Below are 22,674 nucleotides of genomic sequence, written 5' to 3'. Positions count from 1 at the left end.
GGCAGGAAGTAAAGCTCTGATCCTGTACACAAAAGTCTGACAGTGAACCAGAATCTTTTCAACGCCTTTTCCAGTGCTAATGTCACTTGTTTTTAAGTTTTCAAACATATGAAAAGACTTCCTTTAGATAGTACTTATAATATGCTTCCTACTTTATTTATTTTTGGCTGCATTGGGTCTTCGTTGCTGCGCGTGGGCTTTCTTTAGTTGCGGCGAGCGGGGGCTACTCTTCCTTGTGGTGCGTGGGCTTCTCATTGTCGTGGCTTCTCTCGTTGCGGAGCACTGGCTCTAGGCATGCGGGCTTCAGTAGTTGTGGCATGCAGGCTCAGTAGTTGTGGCTTGCGGGCTCTAAAGCGCAGGCTCAGTAGTTGTGGCGCATGGGTTTAGTTGCTCTGCAGCATGTGGGATCTTCCCAGACCAGGGCTCCAGCCTGTGTCCCCTGCATTGGCAGGATTCTCAACCACTACGCCACCAGGGAAGCCCAATATGCTTCCTAGTTTTATAGGAAACCAGGGGATGGGTCTGAATAGCAGCAAAAGACATGGGAATTTATTTATATGGAGGAGCTATTCTAAATGAGCCATCAGTATTATTATTTGCTCAGGGATTTGTATAATCAAAAAGGTGGTTTTCATGCTGAAAATATCCATCTTGACATTCTTTTACGTGAAACCTATTTGACGTTCTTTTTTTAAATTCTGTTTCATTCTCCTTTGCCTAATGGTCTTTCCTGGTTCCTCTTCTACTTTGCCAGCCTCACTTTTTCTATCCTCTTTTCCTCCTCACAGGCTCTAAATGTGGGTAGTCCCACAAAGCCCAATTCTTGGCCCTTTGTTCTTTTTTATACCTCCTATTAATTAGCCCATCTGTCCTTAAGGTTCTGTAGCTTGACCTCATGCATGACTTCCTGCCTTCTAATCCTGTATTTCCAAAAAAAATATGGTATTATGTAGAAGATTCCCTGTCGTTACCTCACCCTCACTAAGTTTTTTTCTTAAAATAGAAGAGTCCTTCCCCAGGGTTCTCTTTATTGCTGTAAAATCACTAATCTTCCGGGTTCCCAAAAGAGGAGCCTTCAAGTTACCTTTGAATTCCATCATCACCTCTGTATCACATTTGTCACAAAGTCCTGCCATAGTTTCTTAAAAATGCCTCTCAGACCCGTCGTTTCATCATCTCCCCACCACCGCCATCCTTCTCACCTCACACCTGTAGTTGCCACCTCTCCTGCCTCCAGTTGTCTACCTTCCTATTTCTTCCTGCAGACGTGGCTACAACACTGTTTTATTACTGTTACTTTCCTGCTCAAAATCCTTGTTTCCTTTTTTTGTCTTTTTTCCCCTTTTAAAAAAATTGTGGTAAAATATGCATTACATAAAATTTTCCATTTTAACCATTTTAAAGTGTTTAGTTTGGTGGCATTAAGTCCATTCACATTGTTTTACAGCCATCACCACCATCCATGTCTAGAACTTTTATCTTCCTAAACTGAAACTCTAAACCCATTTCGCCCTCCCCCAGCCCCTGGCAAACCGCTTATTTCACATTCTGTCTCCATGAGGTTGACCATGCTGGGTACCTTATGTAAGAGGAATCACATAGCATCTGTCCATTTGTGCCAAGGTCAGATTTGTAAAGATTGTAGTGAATCTGATCTTTAGGAATTTTGATGGAGAGTTGGAAAAAGCTAACAAAGGGCCTTTATTTCTGAGTCGTCTTCTTTTTGTCTTTACTATTAGTGAGCTCCGCCTGGGAGCATGGCACTGGTTTACCCCAAGTGTAGACAGGAAAGTCAAGGTGGGTGAGAATGACTGGGGAAGATTAGAGAGGTGGAGATGTAGACTCCCACCTTGGGCGTCCGTGGCACTAATTCCAAAAGTTAGTGACATTTTTGGTCACGGAGGGAAGATAGGTGGAAATTGGAAGTGGGTGGTGCTCAGGACTCCCTTTCCACCTTCTTAAATGCCTTCCATCTGTATTAGGGGCAGGGAATGGGGCCCATTTTGAAAATAAGAGGACTGTGTAATGAGACGCCCAGCTTTAATCCTTCCGCTTTTGTCAGTGGCACCTCCGGTCTGCAGGCCCTGGGATCTGACTCCTCCCTTTGATTAACTCTCTGATCCTTTTGGTTCATCTTTGGAAGCTGCTGTTTCACTGCCTGTTTCTTTGCTCCTCTCTACCCCGAGCCTAGCCCACTGCTACCTTGGCCTGGATTGGAGACCCCTCCCCTGCACTCCTGCCTGCCGCCTCAGGCTGTGCTCACCTCTGTAAGGATCACTCTGTTCTGGTGTTGCCAAACTCCAAGATGCATCACATGCAAAACTCAGCCCACTTGTCCATCCCAGCCCTACAGCGTGCATTCATTTGGGGTGTTTAACACGGAAGGGATGAGGGTGTGGGGTCAGTTACTCCAGCTTGCCAGTGTTTGCTCTGGCTGGTGAGGGAGGCTCCACATCATCCCTGAGGACTAAGGGCCATTTATTGAATGTTTACCATGCGGCCACATGCTCCTGTGTCTGCATCTGCTTGAAGAGGGTCATCTCCCCATCCCCACCCACCCCAAAGCTCGACATGCCCTAGGGTCCAGCCAGAGACCTGCCTTCTCTGTGAAGACACTTCTCTGGTCTCTGGTGAGTCTTCCTCTGTTCACTTCCCTTTCTCTGGGCTCCTGTGATTTGGAGCTCGATTGCATAACTTAGCATATTCATTCCATAAGGTATAACACTATTGACTCTAATTTCATATTTTTTTTAAGCTTGTTTTCCAAAACAAATTGTAAACTCCTGGAGGAGCCTTATTCTCCATCACTCAAAATGGCCTTCCCAGTGTAAAGCATATCTCTGCTGATAAATTCTGGGGCTTGAGCTAAGTTTTTGAGGCAGAGATCATTCTTTTTCCTTCACACTACACGGGTGTTGTGATTCTAATCACAAAATGGAGATTACATAGCGAATGATCTTATCTCCTCAGCTTGCTCTGTAGAATCTGCCCACACTGGTGTTCTCCCAGCCACCCTGACTCTGAACAGTTGAAGCTCCAAGGTTTCCGCGCGGCTGTAATGTAACTACCACGCCTGATGAAGCTGTTGTCAACTGCTTCCTGGATTTGCCAGCATTTCCTTTTTTTTATTTTTAAATAAATTTATTTATTTATTTATGGCTGTGTTGGGTCTTCGTTGCTGCGCACAGGCTTTTCTCTAGTTGTGGCATGCGGGGGCTACTCTTCGTTGTGGTGCGTGGGCTTCTCATTGTTGTGGTTTCTCTTGTTGCAGAGCACAGGTTCTAGGTGCCCTGGCTTCAGTAGTTGTGGCCCACGAGCTCAGTAGTTGTGGCGCATGGGCTTAGTTGCTCCACGGCGTGTGGAATCTTCCCGGACCAGGGCTCAAACCCATGTCCCCTGCATTGGCAGGTGGATTCTTAACCACTGCGCTACCAGGGAAGGCACCACCAGCACTTCCTTTTAATTTACACAGTTCTGTTATTCACATGAGACCAGTCATCTAATCATAAAGTCCCCTAAATTTGTGTAATTTTCTTTTAAACATACAGGATAAAGCATAGTAATTTGGTTACCTTATAGGGCAACATTTAGGGAACCAAGGCCAACAGGCAACCTACCAAAATATGAACATGTGTGTGTGTCACCTTCTTGATGCATCTGCCTTGTTGCCTTTTCCACATACACAGCTGGCTTTAGAACAGGTGAGAGGGCCTGCTTTACTACTTTTTAATAATGGCTAATTAGAGCTGGCTGGACCCTTAGAAAGAATTTGGCCCAATGGCCCTAATTTTTACCTCATTAGGATCTTTTTGCTGTTTATCCCATTGGTCCCACATGGCTCTCCCAAAAGGAACTGCATTAGCTGGTAGCGATTTATCAGAACAAATGGTCTGTGTATTAGGATCTAACTTATGTCAAGTCAGAGTCCATGTGATACATGCAACAGAGATCGTTTGGAAGAGTCTTCAAAGTGATGGGGAGGGGAGGAGTTTGGGGGGTGCTTTTCGTTTTATTGAGATATATTGATAATTGACTTATAACACTGCATAAGTTTATGGTACACGGCCTGTTGACTTGATACATTTATATTGTAGTATGATTTACAGTAGCTTTAACTGATACCTCTGTCATGTCCATAATTATCATTTCTTTTTTTGGAGTGAGAATATTGAACATCTAGTCTCTTAGCAATTTTGAAGTATATAGTACAATAATGTTGACTAGAGAGGATTTTCATATTCTTCTCTGTACTTAAATTTCCTTTGCCTTGAACTTGTTATATTTACAAAGTAATAAAGCCTCTTTCAAAGAAAAGCCCACTATTTTCCTAGAAACTTGAAAACCCACCGTTAGAGTTCTCTGTTTTTGAGAACCACTGAATATTGCACTCCTCACGGACAGTTGGGGAAGTGGTAGACAGGGCTTGGTACCTGAGCCAGCTGTGCCTGTGTGGGACTTTTCCTCAGTGCTCCTATGACTGACGTGGCCCCATGTCCCACAAAGCCTGACAGCTTGGCCTCACATCCACCCAGCTGCTCAGTTTGAAATCATTTTAGCCAGAACCTTTGGACCTCTCTTTTTAATTAATTAATTAATTTGGCCATGCCTTGCGGCTTGTAGGATCTTAGTTCCCTGACCAGGGATTGAACCCGTGTCCCCTGCAGTGGAAGTGCAGAGTCCTAACCACTGGACTGCCAGGGAATTCCCTTTCTTAAAAATACCTAATCACTGCTTTTAATTTTTTCTGGTAAGTCTCTGTTTCACCCTAACTTCATGATAAAATGTTACAGGCTTCTAACTGATTTCCACCATATTGCTTTGATTTTGTAAACACTTCTCCATGGGAAGGCTAATGAAGGGACAAGGTGCATTGATTTCTTCCTGTTGAGAGGTCAAGGAGGAAGGTTATGTGTGCCATTTGCTTGCCTCAACCCCTTGGGGGAGTAGGAATCCGCCACCAGGGCCACTTCATCAGAAAGGAAGTGTGCACCTACCTGCTGTTCCATTTGCCCTGCCTGCCTCATATGAATTTGCTAATTTACCTCTCTACCAATCTATGCCAGGAGTCCCTGGGGAGGTAGTACAGGGAACTCTTCATTCCTGGGAACTCTGCACTCTCTCCTTCACCCACAGGGAACATTTATCTTAATCTGAAATCCACCAAGACATTGATACTTCATTTTTACTTTATTCTTTGCCCTCCTTCCCAGAATGACATTTTAGCTGTTCAAGGAAATAAAAACAAAGCTGAATAGTTTTTGGCAAACACAATTATTTCCTGGCCTAAAATCATACAATGATTTAATTGGTATGTCGTTGTGTGTGTGTTTGCATGTGAGTGCTTTAATGGGAATTCCATGTGGTATCATTGGGCAATTAGGAAAGAGTCTTCTGGATTTATTGCTTATAGTTTAAGGGCAGACTGCTGGCTTCCATCCAAGAAGTAGGGAGACTTAAAGTTGCAAGGACCATTAGCATTGGAATATATCCTTCCGATTACCTACTATTTAAAAATTGGTTTGGTAAGAGGTAAAAATCACAGCCGAAGGTGAAATGATTTACTCCTTGAAACTTGTTGGGTTCATGTAAATAAACCTGTGGGGGACTTGGCATCATGGAAGTGATCGTGTCCTTTCTCTGCTGTTACCAACATCTAATTTTTGAAGCTTGAATGAGTTTTGGTATGTCTGGAGCAGAAGTCAAAGTCGTAGATAATTCTTCATTTTGGAAAACTGCAGTTTTATTTTTTTAAAAACTTAAAAATATTTTTTAAATTAATTTATTTCTGGCTGCGTTGGGTCTTCACTGCTGCGTGTGGGCTTTCTATCATTGCGGTGAGCGGGGGCTGCTCATCCTTGTGGTGTGTGGGATTCTCATTGCAGTGGCTTCTCTTGTTGCGGAGCACGGTCTCTAGGCACGTGGGCTTCAGTAGTTGTGGCGCACGGGCTTCGCTGCTCCGCGGCATGTGGGATCTTCCTGATCGAACCCGTGTCCACTGCACTGGCAGGTGGATTCTTAACCACTGTGCCACCAGGGAAGTCCCTGGAAAACTGGAGTTTCAGATTATCCTCCATAGTGGTTTTTGGGCAAATATTTAAGAATGTATCCCAAACGTGACCTAATTTTGTGTGCTGACAACAGACACGACAGACAGGAAGAAGCAGTTGAGCAGAAGTGGGAAACTCAGCTGTTTTCTCCATCTTCTGGACACCACGAGTATGTTCCTTCCCATTCAGCAAAGGGAGGAAAAAAAGAATAAGAATTAACCACACTGCAGTTTATTTTTTTAAAACAAAATTCAGTAAAACTGACTTGATTGCAGATGTGACTGTTGTCACCTGTGATCCGAAAAGTGATAGAAGCTCTTAATGGGCTCCTGTGTTTAACAGGGGAAATGGTTGCCTTTTATGCTCCTACTTTCTGAAGTTCATGAGTCCCAACATGAGTTGTAATAAATACTGCCCACAAAGGATAACAGTTGAGACATTAATTCGGAGTTTTATTTAAAACTGAGATCTTACTTCCAACCACCTCATGCCCTATTTGAATTTTGTTTTTTAATTGCCAGTTGCCCTTGGGTCACTAAACCACTTCTTCTGTATGCCTGGTGTTAAGCTATCATGCTATCAATAAGGCAGGCAGGTGAGAGCCTGGGTGGATTTCAGGAATGCTGAAACCTCCTGAAGAATTTGCATGCGTACATGTGTGCCACAGCTCTCACCAAATCCTCAAAGACATCTGTGTCCCCACAGAAAAAGCTGGGGCCCTCTGTTGGGAGGGATGAGGGGTAAATGAGAGGTTTTTAGGGATGTGGGTTGCAGCTATATAACAACTCACACTCCCCCATTTTCAGATCTGATCAGTGATATTACTCAAACCTTCAGCACATCCTTGCATCTTGAGACCATCTTGCACTTTAGCCCATGAGCACACTTGAATGGGACACCTGTGCTTAGGGGGGGACTGAGCTGAGCGTCGAACAGCCTGGGTGTCACGTTGTCCGAGCACCGTCATCGTTGTTCGTTTTCACCCTCGTTAACGCAGGACAAGTAACACGGCCCCGGTAACCGTCAGGTACTCAGCAAATGCCAGTGACATGCTTGTAGGGGAACGGCTCTGGGAAATCGACGTGGAGACTTGATACAGCTCCCAAGGAACTCACATTCCCCCAAGTGGGGGGAACCAAGACTGTTGAGACTTGCCCCGGAGTGTTTGGTGGGCTGGAGGAGTGGCTGGGAGTGGGGGGTGGGGCAGAGGAGAAGCTTGTTCACTTGCTTGTTAACATTTGAGGGTCTTTGACAAAGGAAGTCTAATGTCCTGCCCGGTCAGCCGGTGATTGCCCCCCACCCCCACCCCCGTTGTGCACAGGAAGTCAGACACTAATGATGGTAGCAAGGGGACAAAGGCGCCCAGCCCAGGAAGGGCCTAATTGCTGTGTCCGGCTCCCAGGCGGCCGGCCTCAAGCTGGTGGGGTTGGGCAGGATGCGCTAAGTGTTAACACCTGGAGCCACGCTGCTGACTTCCTGGTGCCTTTATTTTTTCACCCTGTGTGGCTGGGCGCACACACACACACACACACACTGCAGCTGCATCTCGGGGACATTTTGGGATGTGTTACCTAACAGACTAGGTGGAAGTGTTGGATCGGGAGGTCACAGGGCTGAGGACCAGAAGGCCTGAGTCCCCTCAATCTGCCCGTGGGGCTTGGTGACTGTTGCTTTACCTCTGGGTGAGCTGATTCCCCTCCTTTCCCCCAGGAAATCTGAGAAAGGCCAGACCTTGCAAAGAGGCAGATACGTATCAGAAGGGTCAGTGGAGTTTTGGCTTGGAACATTCTAGTCAGAACTGATGGAAGAATGCTCCTAGGGAAAAGAGGGATGAGGGTCTTTACCACTGTTTTGAGCCAGTTGGGGTCCTAGGGAGGTAGGACTGTGGCAGGGTCAGGAGTGATGGGAGGCACCTACCAGCACTCAAGGCGGGTTGTGTTCTGTGTGTGTATATCTGAACCCACACCTGGAGGCTGGTTGGAGGGGTTGCATCCCAGGGAAGGGGGGAAGCCAAGATGCACCCCCTCATTTCTATGTGGCGTCTCTGGAATCTTTGTGTCTAAACGTGGCTTTGGACCTGGGGCCTGGAAAGCACTCAGTGGCCTCTGGGAGCTCTGGGAATGCCCCAAAATTGTATAAGAAATGTTTCTGTGGGAAATTGGGTGAGGAATGTTTCTCACAGGATTCTTCTAGGGGTTCTAGAAACCCTTTCCCCTTAACAGCAAAGGGGTCATCAACAATTAAAAGTGAAGACATCCTGCCTTGGCAGGAGCACTGCTGGGATGGCATTAATGGCTCATTTCCGGCAATGGGCAAAGCAGCCTGGGAGCCTGAGCTTGATCCCTCCCGGAGGCAAGCGATGGGGGGTGGCCCTGAGCAGAGGTTGACTGGCTTGGATTTTTGCAGCCAGAGACAGGAGAGTTTAAGTAACTTATGAAAAGGGGTCTAATGTTGACTTGCTGCTTCCCTCTGTTATTTTAAGGAGGTTTTTCTGTCCAAGACCACCGTGTGGACAGAAATAATAGGCTGACAGAAGGGGTCGCCTTGCTTTATAGTGCAGCCTGTGATGTTTCGATTAGCATTAAAACCTGAAAGGGCAGCCTTCCATAATTTCCAGAGATGTGAAATCCACCTTGAAGGAAGCACATGTGTGGGGCATGCTGGGGACCTGCCTAGCTGGTGGAGGCTAGGTCCCCATGGCAACATCACAATCCCCCATTTCTGCAGGCATTTATGCTGTAAAAGCAGAATTCCAGATGTGATACAGTATTTGGAGACTCCATCTCGGGGCCTCGGAAGCAGTATTTGAAGTCAGCACAATTCAGCGCACAATGTCTGTGTGGTCCTAAGGCTTTTTATTAGTAGTTTTGTTTTGATCCAAACATTTCCTCTGAGTTTAGGCATAACAACCATGTTTATAGCTCTAAGTTTTCCTCTGCTGTCTAATCACTATTTTGCCCTCGCAGGAAGATACTTTCTCGGGCTTCTGGAGCAAAGTCTTCGTAACTACCTTTCACTGCTACGTGAGAGGGAGCCGGTAGCTGATTTGCTGGGTCTGTTCTCGGGTGGTTGGTTGTTTGCTTCCTCTTCATATCCAGTATTTACAGAAGACCAGTTGATCTGTGTCTGTGTGTGCTTTTGAAACTGCAGGTGGGTTGACTGTTACCTTAAAGATGCCAGTTCTTTAACATGAGGTTCTCATTTGTGTGGATGGGAGTGGCGTGTGCAGCAGAGGGGAAAGGTCTGGCTCTCCGTCCAGAGGCATGTTTTATAGCTTGCTTTTAACATTTTGAGGATAGGAAAAATCCTGTCTGTTTGCGAGTATCAGCCATGAGAACACACAGCCCAGATCCTTAACAGACTCATTGGAAAAAGTACTTGGGCTTCTGCTTTGTGAAAACCAAGGTGGCTACAGAGCTTTGTTTTGTTTTTAAACACAGGAAAAAAGTTGGCGTGTGCGTGTGTGTGCGTGTGTGTGTGTGTGTGTGTGTTGATATCTGGGCTTTAACTGCATATGCATGTTCCAGTGGCAAGGCAATAAGAAAATTATAAAGTCTGCAGCAGGGAAGGATATATTAAAATGTATTAAATTCCATTTAGGCCACCGCCGTGTAGAAAAGTTGCTATCATATTGCAGCACATAAATGTATCAAATCAACACGTTGTACACTTTAAACTTACACAGTGTTGTATGTCAATGGTATCTCAATTTTTAAAAAAAGAAAAGAAAAATTACTGTCTGAGAAACAACTCATATAAATGCCCTACCACATCTTTGTCTTTAGTGAAAGGATTTCCTTGGGAGGGGGTGCACTGTGGAGGAGGGTGGAATAGTGAAAAGATGCTTAGATGAAAACTAGAGCTTTCAGTTTGATAAGCAGGACACATGGTAACTTGGCATAGGTTGGCTCCATGTTAGAGGTCAGAAACAATTGTCCCTTCAGCTTTCCTTTGGAGAGCGTGAAATTAGGAACATGTGTGTGATGATTAGCAGCACGTCAGAGATGAATCATGATTATGGCTTTGGTCTGGTGCACAGGCAATGCTTTGGAGTAGTGACTTCCTACCTCCTCGAGCAAATCTCTCTAATCAACTTAAGATCTCCAGGTCTTTTTGGGCCGTCGTGGTAATTGCTGGTGGGAACCCACTGGCACTCCTCAAGAGCTTGTGTGTTCCCCACTAGACATCCAAGACCTCACCTCCCCAAAGCAGACAGCTGGCTGGCACCCTGCATGTCTGAAGTTGGTTGCTTCTAGATGGAGAGTGAGAGAGAACACTTCCCGGGAATGTGGAGTGAATATCTTGAGTAGATAGATCGGGCCCAAGCTGGCTTTGTGATTTATTTTCCTTGTGTTTTGGGTTTGCCAGCATTCTCCTTGGCTTGCCTCACCTGGGGCTTCTCTGCCTTTGCTGATTTTTTTTTTTTTTTTTTTTTTTTTAGCTAAAGGTTTGAACTGAAGTAAGTGGGATCTGCCTTCATTTCTGAAACCATCTGAACCTGCACGAAGTAAATGAACCCCATGCCCTGCCTCTAGCCCTCATAATGTGCACTGGTCATAGGCAAAAACATCAGTCCCCTTGTGCATTTCAAGCCTCACAGAACTGTCTGCTTTTTAGTCTCATTAACACACTGGAAACTCGAAGATGGAGGCAATGTTATGGAAAAGAGGATGTTTGAGTTGCCCACAGTTTGAAGTAGTTACTTGGTCGGTGTGCCTTTAAAAACAAACCATCCTTTCAGTTCTTTCTGACAAATGGTCTTATTTAAATTCTCACCCAATCTCAATTCACTAAAACTTTACTAGCTTTCTGAAAGTTCCTTAACTGATTTGAAAGCAGTCTTGTGTAGGCCTTACTGTTTGGCTTACCTTCCATGGAAAGGGGGCACTATAATTAGCACAGTCCTTTTCAAAATGCATTTTTCCTAAATGGCAGTTAAGCTGTTTTGGAGCTGGATTGAAAATGTTGCTCTGGCAAGTTGGTATCTTCAAATGGCCCGGAATCCCCCAGGGTCCCTCAGGAAATTGGCCATCTGACGCCCCTCATGGTGATGCTGGCAGCTCTGTGTGGGATTCCTGCTCTGTGGCTGTCTTTGTGTCCAGGCCTTTGCTTTTTTGCCATATGGGTGGAGCATGGTGTGGGTTTTTGCCTTTTGAATTTTATTTCTTTAGAGCACTTAGGGGTTATCCTCCCCTTCCCCTTTCCAGAGTAAAAGATGTTTTCTCTCTTCTGTCCCCATTTGCTGCTTCCTTCCTTGCTTACCATAGAGAGTTCACAGCTGAGCTCCAGGCACCTGGGGCTTGCTTCTTAGCTGGCATTGGAACAAATTAAAAGCTGCCTTTAGTGCACCAAATGGGGGTGGTTAATTAACCAAGAATGTGACACCCTGAGGCTACAGCACTGGCATTTTTGTAAGTAACAGGCAATAAGCAAGTATTCTTTTTTTTTTTTTTTTTTTGCAAGTATTGTTAATTGCCAGCTCATTAAATATCAAATCGGGTGTAGTAGGTAAGAGCTTGGAATTGTTTCCTGAAGAAACAGCTTCTGAAGCTGTTGACCAGCTTTGTGAGTTGCCTTCTCTGTGTTCCCTTATGGTGGGACCTGATTGTAAGCCCATAAGTCACCTTGTCACACCAAGCTAGGCCCTCCTGGGTTCTCTGGATATATTACCTGGCTCAATTATGCATGTATTCATTCTGATATTTATCGAGGGCTGACTATGTGCTAGGCCCTGGACTGTGGGGAATGCCATGGTCACTTTGCCTTGAGTTTCTCCCCATCTGGTTCAACCTGAGTGCTTTGCAGAGATGGAGTCCCTGGGTTGCCCAGTTCCCACCAAGACCGATAGCAGAACACAGTCCTTAGTCTGGTGGTTGGTGCCTTCTGCCACCTTGTCCTGACCTGCACGGCTGCCTCTTCTCCCCCAGTACCCCCAAGGTCTGGATGCTGGAGACAGATCGTACCTGGAGATGCCACTTCCTGTGAGCGTCACCCTGCCTATCTCACGTGTCCCCTTGTAGCACAACTCTCACCATGTTTATTAGGGAAGGAATCATAGCATAACCATTACTGCCTATGAAATAACCGTTTCAGTATGTGCCAGGAAATGTGCAGAGCACTTGATATATGTCAATCATCTCACATGGTCCCCACACCAATCCTTTCCAGGAAGCTTGATTCAAACACTTTATAGCTCTGGTGAATGAGGCTCAGAAAGGTTGAGAAGTTTGCCTAAGGTCACACAGCTGGAAAGTGGACGATTTGAACACACCTTTGGCAACTCCAAAGCCCATTCTGTTAACCACTCTTTTACTCCAGATAAGCCCCAGAGTAGCCCACAGAAACCTCTGTCTAGGACGGCAAAATCTCAAGCAGCAGCTGTCGTGGTTCAGTGTTCCGTGTATACCTGAAGCGGGGAGTGGGGTGGAAGAGCGCAGTGGCAAGTGATCAGTCTGCCCTCGGTCTGGGAGGGGAGAACGACTGTATAAACCACACGCGTGCACACGTGTGTGTGTGAGAGATGTTCATCCCATGTGGCAACTGAAATTATGTAAGTAATTTGCTTTCAATTGCTGCTGTAATAAACAATTACCACCAACTTAGTGGCTTAAAACACCACAAATTTATTATCTTACAGTTCTTGACATTAGAATTCCAAAATGAATCTTACGGGGTTAAAATCAAGGTGTTGGCAGGTCTGGCTCCAACTGGAGGCTCTGGGGGAGAATCCATTCCTTGCCCTTTCCCGCATCTAGAGGCCGGCCGCGTTGCTCCTCCATCTTCAAAACCCGTAGCATAGCATCTTTAAATCATTGTCTCTGTCTCTCTGCCTTCTGTTTCCATTGTCACATCTCCTTCTCTGACTCTGACCTTCCTCTCTCCCTCTTCTAAGGACCCTTGTGATTATATTAGGCCCACCTGGATAATTCAGAATACTCTCCCCATCTCAAGATCCTGAAACTTAATCTCATAGCCCCTTTGTTATGTAAAGTAACATATTCATGGGTTCTGGGGATTATGATGTGGACATGTTGCGGGGGGTGGTTGTTATTCTGTCTGCCACCAAGTGTAAAGAAAACCAGTGTTCTGTGAGCCAGCCTGGACATACTGTTTCTCAGGTGGTTTCTGAGGGCTCTGGAGCAGCTGAAGCATTATTTAGGTGTGAGCTGAGGACAGCCTCGTGGAGCATCTGTCTGAGGCATGTGCTGAGAAGCTGTGCACTTGACGACTTCCAAGAGCGAAAAGTCTTTACAGTACACACAGGAGCTGGTGCCTGCAATGGTGCCTCTTGCTTCCAAGCTCCAAGATCAGCCTTGGATGGTCACAGGGTCTTTTGGTCTCTGATTTTCTGTGGAATTAGTATTACCATTTTGCATCCACATTCACAGAGGTGCCATGCCAGTCAAATCGTGGAGGTGGATCCCTGTGCTCCCATCACGTGAGTGTGCAGGCAGACTAATGTGTCAGGAGCAGAGGGTGAGAGAGGCTAGGCTAAGGTGAGAAGCCCTCGGAGGGGCAGGCCCCGGGTGATGGGAAGGGCATTCTGGGAATATGAAGGTCTCCAGAACATGTGCTGAGCAGTCATGCAGGCCCAGACGGGGGTGGAAGGTAGGAAGGAGAGTGATTGAGAAGGTAGGCAGGGGCCATGTCAGGAATGGTCTAGGAGGTACAGGGAGCCAGTGGTGGGCTTGGAGCAGATGAATGAGGACAGATTTGCACATTAGGAGATCACTTTGGTGACCAGAGCTCCTTGAGATCAGGACCCGGGTATCAGGACCCAGGTCTGGTTCATGGCTGAGTGCTCTTTGGGGCTTGGATGAAGGTGGAATGCTCAGTCAGTAGTGAATGGATGCCATAGGCAAGCCTCACTGTCCTTTGAGGCCAGCTCACTGGGCCCGCTTCTGAGCAGCTCCACAGACATCACAGAGACCTTATTTGGAGTGATTTAGGTTCTTGTATACAGGATATAGCACATCTCGCTGTCTCGGGCTCCTTTCCACAATGCATTCATGGCAAGTGCCCAATGAATATCTGTTAAAAACGTGTTGCAGTAGAAATACAGGGCGAACAAGAGCAAAATGAAAAGCTGACAAAGTCCTACAAGCGAGGTGATTGGTCACCAGAGTCCTACACGCCTTGGAGCATGCTATTAAATGGAGTGCATCTCCTTTTTGAAAAGTGCTTCCTCTGCATGGCTTCACATGGTCCTCCTCAAACTCCCTTCTCAGAGGAAAGTCATGCAAATTGTCTTTTAGTAAAAACAGTTGAGGAGATTCACACCCAGTGGAGTGAAGTGGTTTGCCCTTGGTCCCAGCTAGAGGATGAAGGATTAAGGTACTTACCTTGGCCCCTGGATTACATTTTTGTTTCCCTCCCCTGAGACTCCCCTGTCCTCTCCATTCTAGCCCAGTTATCCTTCCCTCTCTTCAGCTTCTAGTACATGGTGTTCTTACCCTGGGTTCATCCTTACTGAGGCGCTGCATGTGGCATTTCATACACTGTATGCTTATTTATGGCTGGCCCTTTCACCCTAGCTGCAGAGACCTTGTATGCCATCTACACTGAGAGTTCTTGGAGGGTCAGGGTGTGATTTGAGATTTGTCTGTATGCCCTGCATGTGATCCACATACCCAGTTACTGTTCTTTGAAAGAATGAGCCACTTCGCTCCTGAGGGCAGGGATAGTGGCTGTTGTGTTCACCACTGTACCTAGGATAATGTCTGGCTCATAATAGATGGTGAGTGAATTTATATCCTGGGGGTTTGTATGGGAGGAGAAGGGTGTGGCTTGGGGCACACCCCTTGGGCATTACTGAGGGATTGTGCAGGTTTTGCGTCGTCTCTTTCCTGGTCCCCAGCTGGTCGTGTTGCTCTGGTCATGGCTATCTGTAAGTTGGGTATCCTCCAGTCACACAGACTGTGGCCCTGTCCCTAAGCAGTTATGGAGGCATTTAGGGTTTTAATAAGGTAATAACACTTTACAAAGTGTTTCTGTTCAGGTGAGGAATTCTGGAACCTTGTGTATGTGTGGAAGGGAGGATGGAAGGAGGACAGCTTGAGAAGGAAGGTGAATCAGGAAGAAGGGGAACGGAACCCCAGTAGACCATGGGGCTAGTGCCCCATGTTGATTTAGATTTTCTGTTACTGCTTATTCCTCACTTTAATTAGAATGATGTGTGTCCATCCTTTTCTGCACAGCTGTGCTTTCCCAAGGTCCATGTTTATCTGAGCCCAGGGATACAGTTTCAGCGGGTATGCCTGGCTTCAGGATAAGCAGCGTGAACACACTGGTGGCATATGGATGTGCTGGGGTTGTGACCTGAGACCCTGGGCTCCATCAAAAGTGTTCTGCACATTGTGTCTTAGTGTAACAATTGCCCATTAAATACCAGACTGCCAGAATATGGTTTTCCCTAACATCCCCCTTGTTGGGTGGAAACTTTAGCTGTGTGGTTAGAATATTTTCCCATCATTTAGCATTTAAGAATTAACATTTTGGGGGAGAATTCTGCAATTAATGCTGAATGGCACATTTGCAGATTATCACAGGAACAGTTAAACCAGTGTCGGGAGATCTTTAGCTGCTCTTTCCCATGATGGATAAGTGGTGGGTCAGGACAAGGTGCGGCCAACAGGAGGATTCCGGGGCTCCCTCTGTGGATGCTGTAATTAAAATGGGAGATCTGGCAGAGTTGTTAGCCCTGCTATTAAGAGTACAGATGGCTAAAAGCCACACCCGGAAGAGTTAGAGTTAGACCTTTCAAAGTCTTCTTCTATGCTCCACCTTCTATGCTCTAAGCACAGGTATGGAGGCAGTGAAGACTTTTCTCATTAAAAGTAACAGCTTATTCCCACACTCATTCCTGGTCTTGGAATGAAAAACCTGTTTCCTTAGGCTTGAGGAATTGCCTATCTGTTATGGCTTAATAGGGCTTTTGGACGAGAGTGTCTGGTAGGCAAATTTTATAACCAATCAGTGCTCAAAGTGGATCCAACTGGAAGGGTTCCAGCTGGCAGCTCACGGTCACTCTCTCCCAGTTTTACTGTTAATGAATTATTATTTAACCCCCAAATGCAGAGCAGCCTCTGCTGCTATTGTTTCAGGGGACGTGAGTACTCCTGATCCCTGTGGCCTGGCAGTTAAGAATCTCCTGGGCTAGAGGGAGCTGGGTGGGGGGACGGAGGGGGACACGGAGAGCGTGGATGTTGCTTGGTGACTGGCGTGACCCTGGGTCTCTGCGATCATGTGTGCGTTTTGACTCCGTGGGGAATTTGTGATGGAAAAGCAAATTGGCTTCACTCCTTCTCACGTTCTCCTGTTTTCCCACAGGGAGTGGGGCCGGCCAGCAGAAACAGCGGGCTGCATAACATCACCTTCAGATATGACAGTAAGTGAACGGCTTGACCGCCGAAGAATGGAGCCCTTTCAGTGATCTAAAGCTTCCACAGTCGTGCTTTAATCAGGGACACTGCAGGTCCTGGAGTTGAGGGATTTTCTGAACCTGCTCAGGTTTGTCCACAGAGCTAAAGCACCTCAGTCTCAGTTAAGCAACCCCAAGTATTTCGGAGCTCGAACGGGTCAGTTGTCCTCTAAAGTGTTGAGAGAAGCTGTGTGTGGAGATCTCCCCTGATTTCCTCAGGACATAGCCATATCCTTATGAAAAACGCAGATGCCTGTAGGGCCCAGCAGGGGAACAGTGAGCGCAGGTACCAGGTGCAGGAGTGGTAGGGACTGTGGTAAACCGGGTCGCCTGCGTCTGGTCTTAGAGGAGCACTGGCTCCTCCATTCCAGATCGGTGTGGTCTTGAGGGATGTCCCCTGAGCACAGCCACATGTGATTTCCAAGAAGAGTGGGAAATTTGCATTTTTTTTCAGTATGGACATTTAACATTTTAAAAAATATCAGCATTTATTTAAAAATTTTCACAAACACAGAGTGGGCCGAGTGAATCGGTCTCAGATTGGCACAGGGTTCTGATTCGTAGGAAGGATATTGTTAACAGTAGAGTTTTGACGATTAGGTTTGTTGTGTGTAGTTCTGGTGTGTAAGGGTCATGGAATGCTCCTAGAAATAGGATAGTTGTAAACATATTTATTAGGATAATATTAGCGTATTCTGCTAGGAAGAATAGGGCGAAAGGGCCTGCTGCATACTCTACATTAAAGCCAGATACGAGCTCTGATTCTCCTTCTGTAAGGTCAAAGGGGGCTCGGTTAGTTTCTGCTAGGGTAGAAATAAATCATATTATGGCTAATGATCATGAAGGAAAGAGTAGTCATAGTTGTTCTCGTGTAGTGGTTAGTGTGGATAGGGTAAAGGGGTCTCCAACTGGCCATCTTTGACTTAGGCCTGGGTTCTCCACCTTGTTCCCCACCTATCAGTTGTGAACTATGGCAGGTGACTCCACTTTGGCAAGCCTCAGTTTTCTCATCATGTGAAATAAAGATTAACTTCTTCCTCAACGTCATTTTGACACTTAAATGAGGTAATGTTTATAACTGCTCATCTCAGGAGCTAGCCTTCCGTGTGCACTCAGTATTTGATATCTATTAATATTAGAAGTCATTCCAACTGGAATTAGAATCCAAGTACCTTTTTGGCCCTTTCTCTCAAGGACGTGTGACTTTTTCTGGCTGAATTGTTTTCTAAGGGCAGGTGGGCATGCTTTTTCTGATTAAGCATGTAGAGCCCGCCTTAGCATCTGCTTTTGTGCCCTAGGAGGTAATTGTATAGAATTATGAGCATTTTAGCCTTATGAGCCATAAATTATAAGTAAAAATGTTGACAAGAAGGAGCTTGATTCATATTTAGTGACTTGACATTTGATTCATCTCTTGGAGAGTTATGAGTAAGGGCTATAGGTCACATTGAGGCCTCTGGAATAATCACTGCTAAAGCAGGGTTTTTGAGGTCATGTATGCAATCTAACAATTTTAAGATGCAAATATGGATGTCAAGTTCATGCCCGCAGTTGCTGACGTGGGTACTTTAAGTTAACTGATGAGAACTTACATGGGAAACTCAGACATTTCAAGTTCATGATGTGTACATGTTCTGGGTAAATGCTATGATGCTAATGAAAGACTTGCAAGTCCATGAGACTTAATTCAGCTAAGTAAAGACATGTGTAAGGGATCTTTCTTTAGGTTAGAAAGTTAATTTCTAATATATGTTCTTGGTCCTGGTAGATCTTGTATTACATTCAAGAGTTCAAAATTTTCCGGTCAGCTGCGAACAAGTATTTGCATCTCTAATTTAATATGGGGTTTTGTGAAAGAGGATCCTTACCTATAAAACTTAAAAGTACCTTATTGTTTTCTTCATGGGACTAGATATTTGGCCCACGTGCCAATGCCTGTCCCTTGGCCATTATTTTCTTTGTAAGTCTTCAGCATTTAGTTAGAATTTAATTCACAACTCGACTCCTGAGACATCTGAAGCTAGGTTGCATATTGGCCAAATGTCATTTGGGCATAATTTTTTTGTAGTCGGAATCCAAAACGTTAGAGTTGCTAATAATTGGATCCAGGCTGTGCAAAAAACTTAGTCATTGTTTTCCATTGAAAAAGATAATTTCTTTCTCCCACAAGGAAGTTCCTGTTATTGCTCTGTTGATTGGTTACTAGTATGTTTGAAATAGCTAAGAACCAATCACCAAGTTTTCAACAAAAGTATTAAACTACAAATATCTTACTTTTCTATTCCTTTGCCATTTAACGTTACAAAGAAAGAAAATGTCTTGCCTTTACGTCAAAATCAGCTTTTACAGATCCCCTTGCCTCCTTTCACGTTGCATTTCTCGTTTCTTCATCATGCTCTGAGTGGGGTAATGCCTGAGTAGGTTGTAATACGTTGTCTTAATTTGTAGACTTTATATTTGTATAATTGTATTTACAGAAACCCAGAGAGTGCTGATTTTGGCATTAGGAATGAACAAAGGGAAAAAAATCATGATTTACTCTAGTTCGTGCATCTTTTCCTAAAGCTGTTTGAGTCAAAGGTTTCTTTCATTATAGACCTCAGTAAATGAAAATGTTTGTACTTTACTCGTATGGGGGGATCTTGTCTTTTTTTATACTGGGAAGCTGGTCTCAGCTAGGATTTTTGCAGGCTGAATAGTTCTGATTCAGAACTTATTTTTTAGTCATATGCTTTGTGCTGGGGATAGAATAGCAAGAGCCCTGCGTGAGCTATCTGAGGTGGCTTTCTGGGCTGGTCACTGGTGGCATTGCAAGCCACCCAGCCGATCACTCTAGCTGCAGTTTCCTTGTTTGTTCAATGTGGGTATTAAAACAGATGTTTCAACATTTTTTTCCTATTCTGAAGTTCTCTTCTGTACCCAGTGAACACATGTTGAACACTTTGAGAGTGAATTGTCATCAGAAGTAGAATTTGGTTTTATTAATTATTAACATCTTTTCAAAAGAAGAAATACTGAAATGTCGAGGTGGCTGTTTTTGAAGAAGATGGAGTTTAGGGAAGGGAGTATGCCTTCTGTAGGAGTTAGGCAGAAAAGCAGGACACAAAGCCGAGTGAAGGGTGGAGTTTCAGAGAGGAGGCGGGTGCATTTTAGCGCATGTGTGTTGTCCTGTAATAAGAAATTTAAAAAGAAGGGATATTGTGTGCATGTCAAAAGGCTTGCAAGTATATCCGTTAGATGTTAGCAGTTACTTCTGTGTGGTGGGAGGTTATGGATGACTTCTCCATTTTTTAAATATTCTGTTGTGATTTTCAAATATCTAGTGAATATTTTTAGTCATAAAAATGGGAAATGTGTGGTATAGTTTACGGCGAGCAGGGGGACAGGCATGCAGCAGACTCACTAGGCTTCTTAGAAAATGCCTCTGAATGCTTCACCCCCAAAACACCCTGACTTCAGAGGGGTAATGAGTAGTTTTGGAATCCGATGGAAGGCCTTTTGCATCATATACTAAAGAAAGTTTTCAAGTTTAATTACTGAAAAGAAATCAAGATAAAGCAGCGTAAGAATGACAAGTTAGTGTCTGTGATTCTCCATGCACAAGTGGCTGGAACAGCCTGCAGCCATCCTGGGAGGTCCCCCCACTGGGTCTGGCTGGAAGCTTCTGGCAGCTTTTTAGGATCCTTTTTAGACTTTGAAAGTGTACTTAGCAATGCCAGGTGGCACAGCTGCTGCATTGGCAGGTGGCAGTGAGTCATGTCCTCAGACAAAATCAAAGAATCGGTGGTTTTCGTCTTTACGTGGGACTGTTTGGATTTGGGGGGTGTTGTGGGTGTCTTTGATGAGGTGGTGTTTGGGAACAAAGGTTTTACCTTTGACACGCTAGTTAACATTGAAGGTGCTTTGCTTATCACGAAATCAGTTAGTCCCTTTGGCAGGTCCTAATTGGATTCTTTAACAGTCTGGCTGTGAATCACTACCCTACGAATTCACATCCTCCTATGAGTTCCTTTTTCCCAGTCACCTCGCCCTCGCCCTCGCCCTCGCCCTCGCCCTTGAGGTTTCTTCTGAAAATGAACAAACCCCATTATTACTTAGCCATTGTTTTGCTTCAGATCACTCTTTAATGCTAAAAACTGACTGAACTGATGTAAATTATTATTGATTTAGGTAAAATGTCATAGTAGTAAAAAGTGAATGCCTGATACACACACAAACTCCAGACTTTACATAATCCTCCTACCACTGTCCCAGAATTTAACTCAAGGGGAGGGGGTGGTGTTATAAATAAACCCCACTGCAGCATCTTACAGTTTTCCAAACAGCCAACCTTTGATGTCATCTGTGGGCTTTAAGGCACACGTCTTTTTTAAAAATAATTTCAGGCATATATATAGTTTAAATTAATTAATTAATCTTTGGCTGTGTTGAGTCTTCATTGCTGCGCGCGGGCTTTCTCTAGTTGCGGCGAACGGGGGCTTCTCTTTGATGTGGTGTGCGGGCTTCTCCTTGCAGTGGCTTCTCTTGTTGCGGAGTGAGGGCTTTAGGCACGCGGGCTTCAGTAGTTGTGGCATGTGGACTCAGTAGTTGTGGCACACGGGCTTAGGTGCTCCGTGTCCTGTGGGATCTTCCTGGACCAGAGATCGAACCCATGTCCCCTGCATTGGCAGGCGGATTCTTAACCACTGCGCCACCAGGGAAGTCCCTAGGCACACGTCTTTAGACAGAATAGATTTGGCTAACTCCGAACATGCCCTGCATAATTTGAGAAGATGAACATGGAGAGAATAAATAAATGCTTAAATATAACTGTTCTCCTACCATATGACCCAGCAATCCCACTACTGGGCATATACCCTGAGAAAACCATAATTCAAAAAGAGTCATGTACCAAAATGTTCATTGCAGCTCTATTTACGATAGCCCGGAGATGGAGACAACCTAAGTGCCCATCGTCAGATGAATGGATAAAGAAGATGTGGCACATATATACAATGGAATATTACTCAGCCATAAAAAGAAACGAAATTGAGCTATTTGTAATGAGGTGGATGGACCTAGAGTCTGTCATACAGAGTGAAGTAAGTCAGAAAGAGAAAGACAAATACCGTATGCTAACACATATATATGGAATTTAAGAAAAAAAAATGTCATGAAGAACCTAAGGGTAAGACAGGAATAAAGACACCTACTGGAGAACGGACTTGAGGATATGGGGAGGGGGAAGGGTGAGCTGTGACAAAGCGAGAGAGAGGCATGGACATATATACACTACCAAACGTAAGGTAGATAGCTAGTGGGAAGCAGCCGCATAGCACAGGGAGATCAGCTCGGTGCTTTGTGACCGCCTGGAGGGGTGGGATAGTGAGGGTGGGAGGGAGGGAGACGCAAGAGGGAAGAGATATGGGAACATATGTATATGTATAACTGATTCACTTTGTTATAAAGCAGAAACTAACACACCATTGTAAAGCAATTATACCCCAATAAAGATGTTAAAAAAATATATATATATAACTGTTCTCATTCTCCCAACTCTCTAGACTGCACCACTTACTTGAATCCAGTGGGGAAGCACGTGATTGCCGATGCCCAGAACATCACCATCAGTCAGTATGCTTGCCACGATCAAGTGGCAGTCACCATTCTTTGGTCCCCAGGAGCCCTCGGTAAGTGGTCAAAATGGAGTCCACCATGGTGACTGGTGCCCAGTGCAGGGGTCCCAAGCGTGGTGGCCTCCAGGGCCAGGTGGGTCTTGACATGAGCATAGCTTAGGTGTGCCTCGGCACAGACACACTTGCTACTTGGTTGTATACACTTGCTGCACATGCATGCAGCTTCATGTTGTGCCCATGACTTGTCTTTTGTTCCCTTGGCTGTTACTGAGAGAGATGTGGGTTTGTAAAATAATAGTGTGAGAGTGATACATGGCACTGAGGCCTTGGCCTATGTGTCTCAGCAGGTGTTGGGGGGACAGGTGACCTATCCAAGGATATAATGGCTTCAGTATCCAGCATCAGTGATCTCTGTGGCCACAAGGAGATGTGTGGGCCCAGCATTGGCACATTGTGTGTGTTTTCAGGAAAAAACTCCAGTTTTCATGAGAAAACATGAAATCAACAATTTTTAAATGTTGGCAGTGAATCGAATTTTTATTTAAATTGTGTGGGCTGAAAAAAAGCAAACTAAAACAAACCAACAGAAAAG

At 45.1% G+C, this 22,674-nt stretch overlaps 1 protein-coding gene across 1 annotated transcript in view; it reads left to right on the top strand.

Moving 5' to 3' along the window:
- IL17RD (interleukin 17 receptor D) overlaps positions 1–22,674 on the top strand; it is a 61,811-nt gene that overhangs the window by 23,393 nt on the left and 15,744 nt on the right. The window contains exons 2-3 of the mRNA XM_029244281.1: positions 16,377–16,434; positions 22,011–22,136. Coding sequence (XP_029100114.1) covers positions 16,377–16,434; positions 22,011–22,136 — 184 coding nt within the window. The remainder of the gene's footprint in view (positions 1–16,376; positions 16,435–22,010; positions 22,137–22,674) is intronic.

This window comes from Monodon monoceros, unplaced genomic scaffold (genome assembly GCF_005190385.1).
Source record: "Monodon monoceros isolate NGI ecotype Baffin Bay Population unplaced genomic scaffold, NGI_Narwhal_1 Super_Scaffold_3, whole genome shotgun sequence".
Lineage (NCBI taxonomy): Eukaryota > Metazoa > Chordata > Mammalia > Artiodactyla > Monodontidae > Monodon > Monodon monoceros.
This window is presented reverse-complemented; position numbering and strand designations above follow the sequence as displayed.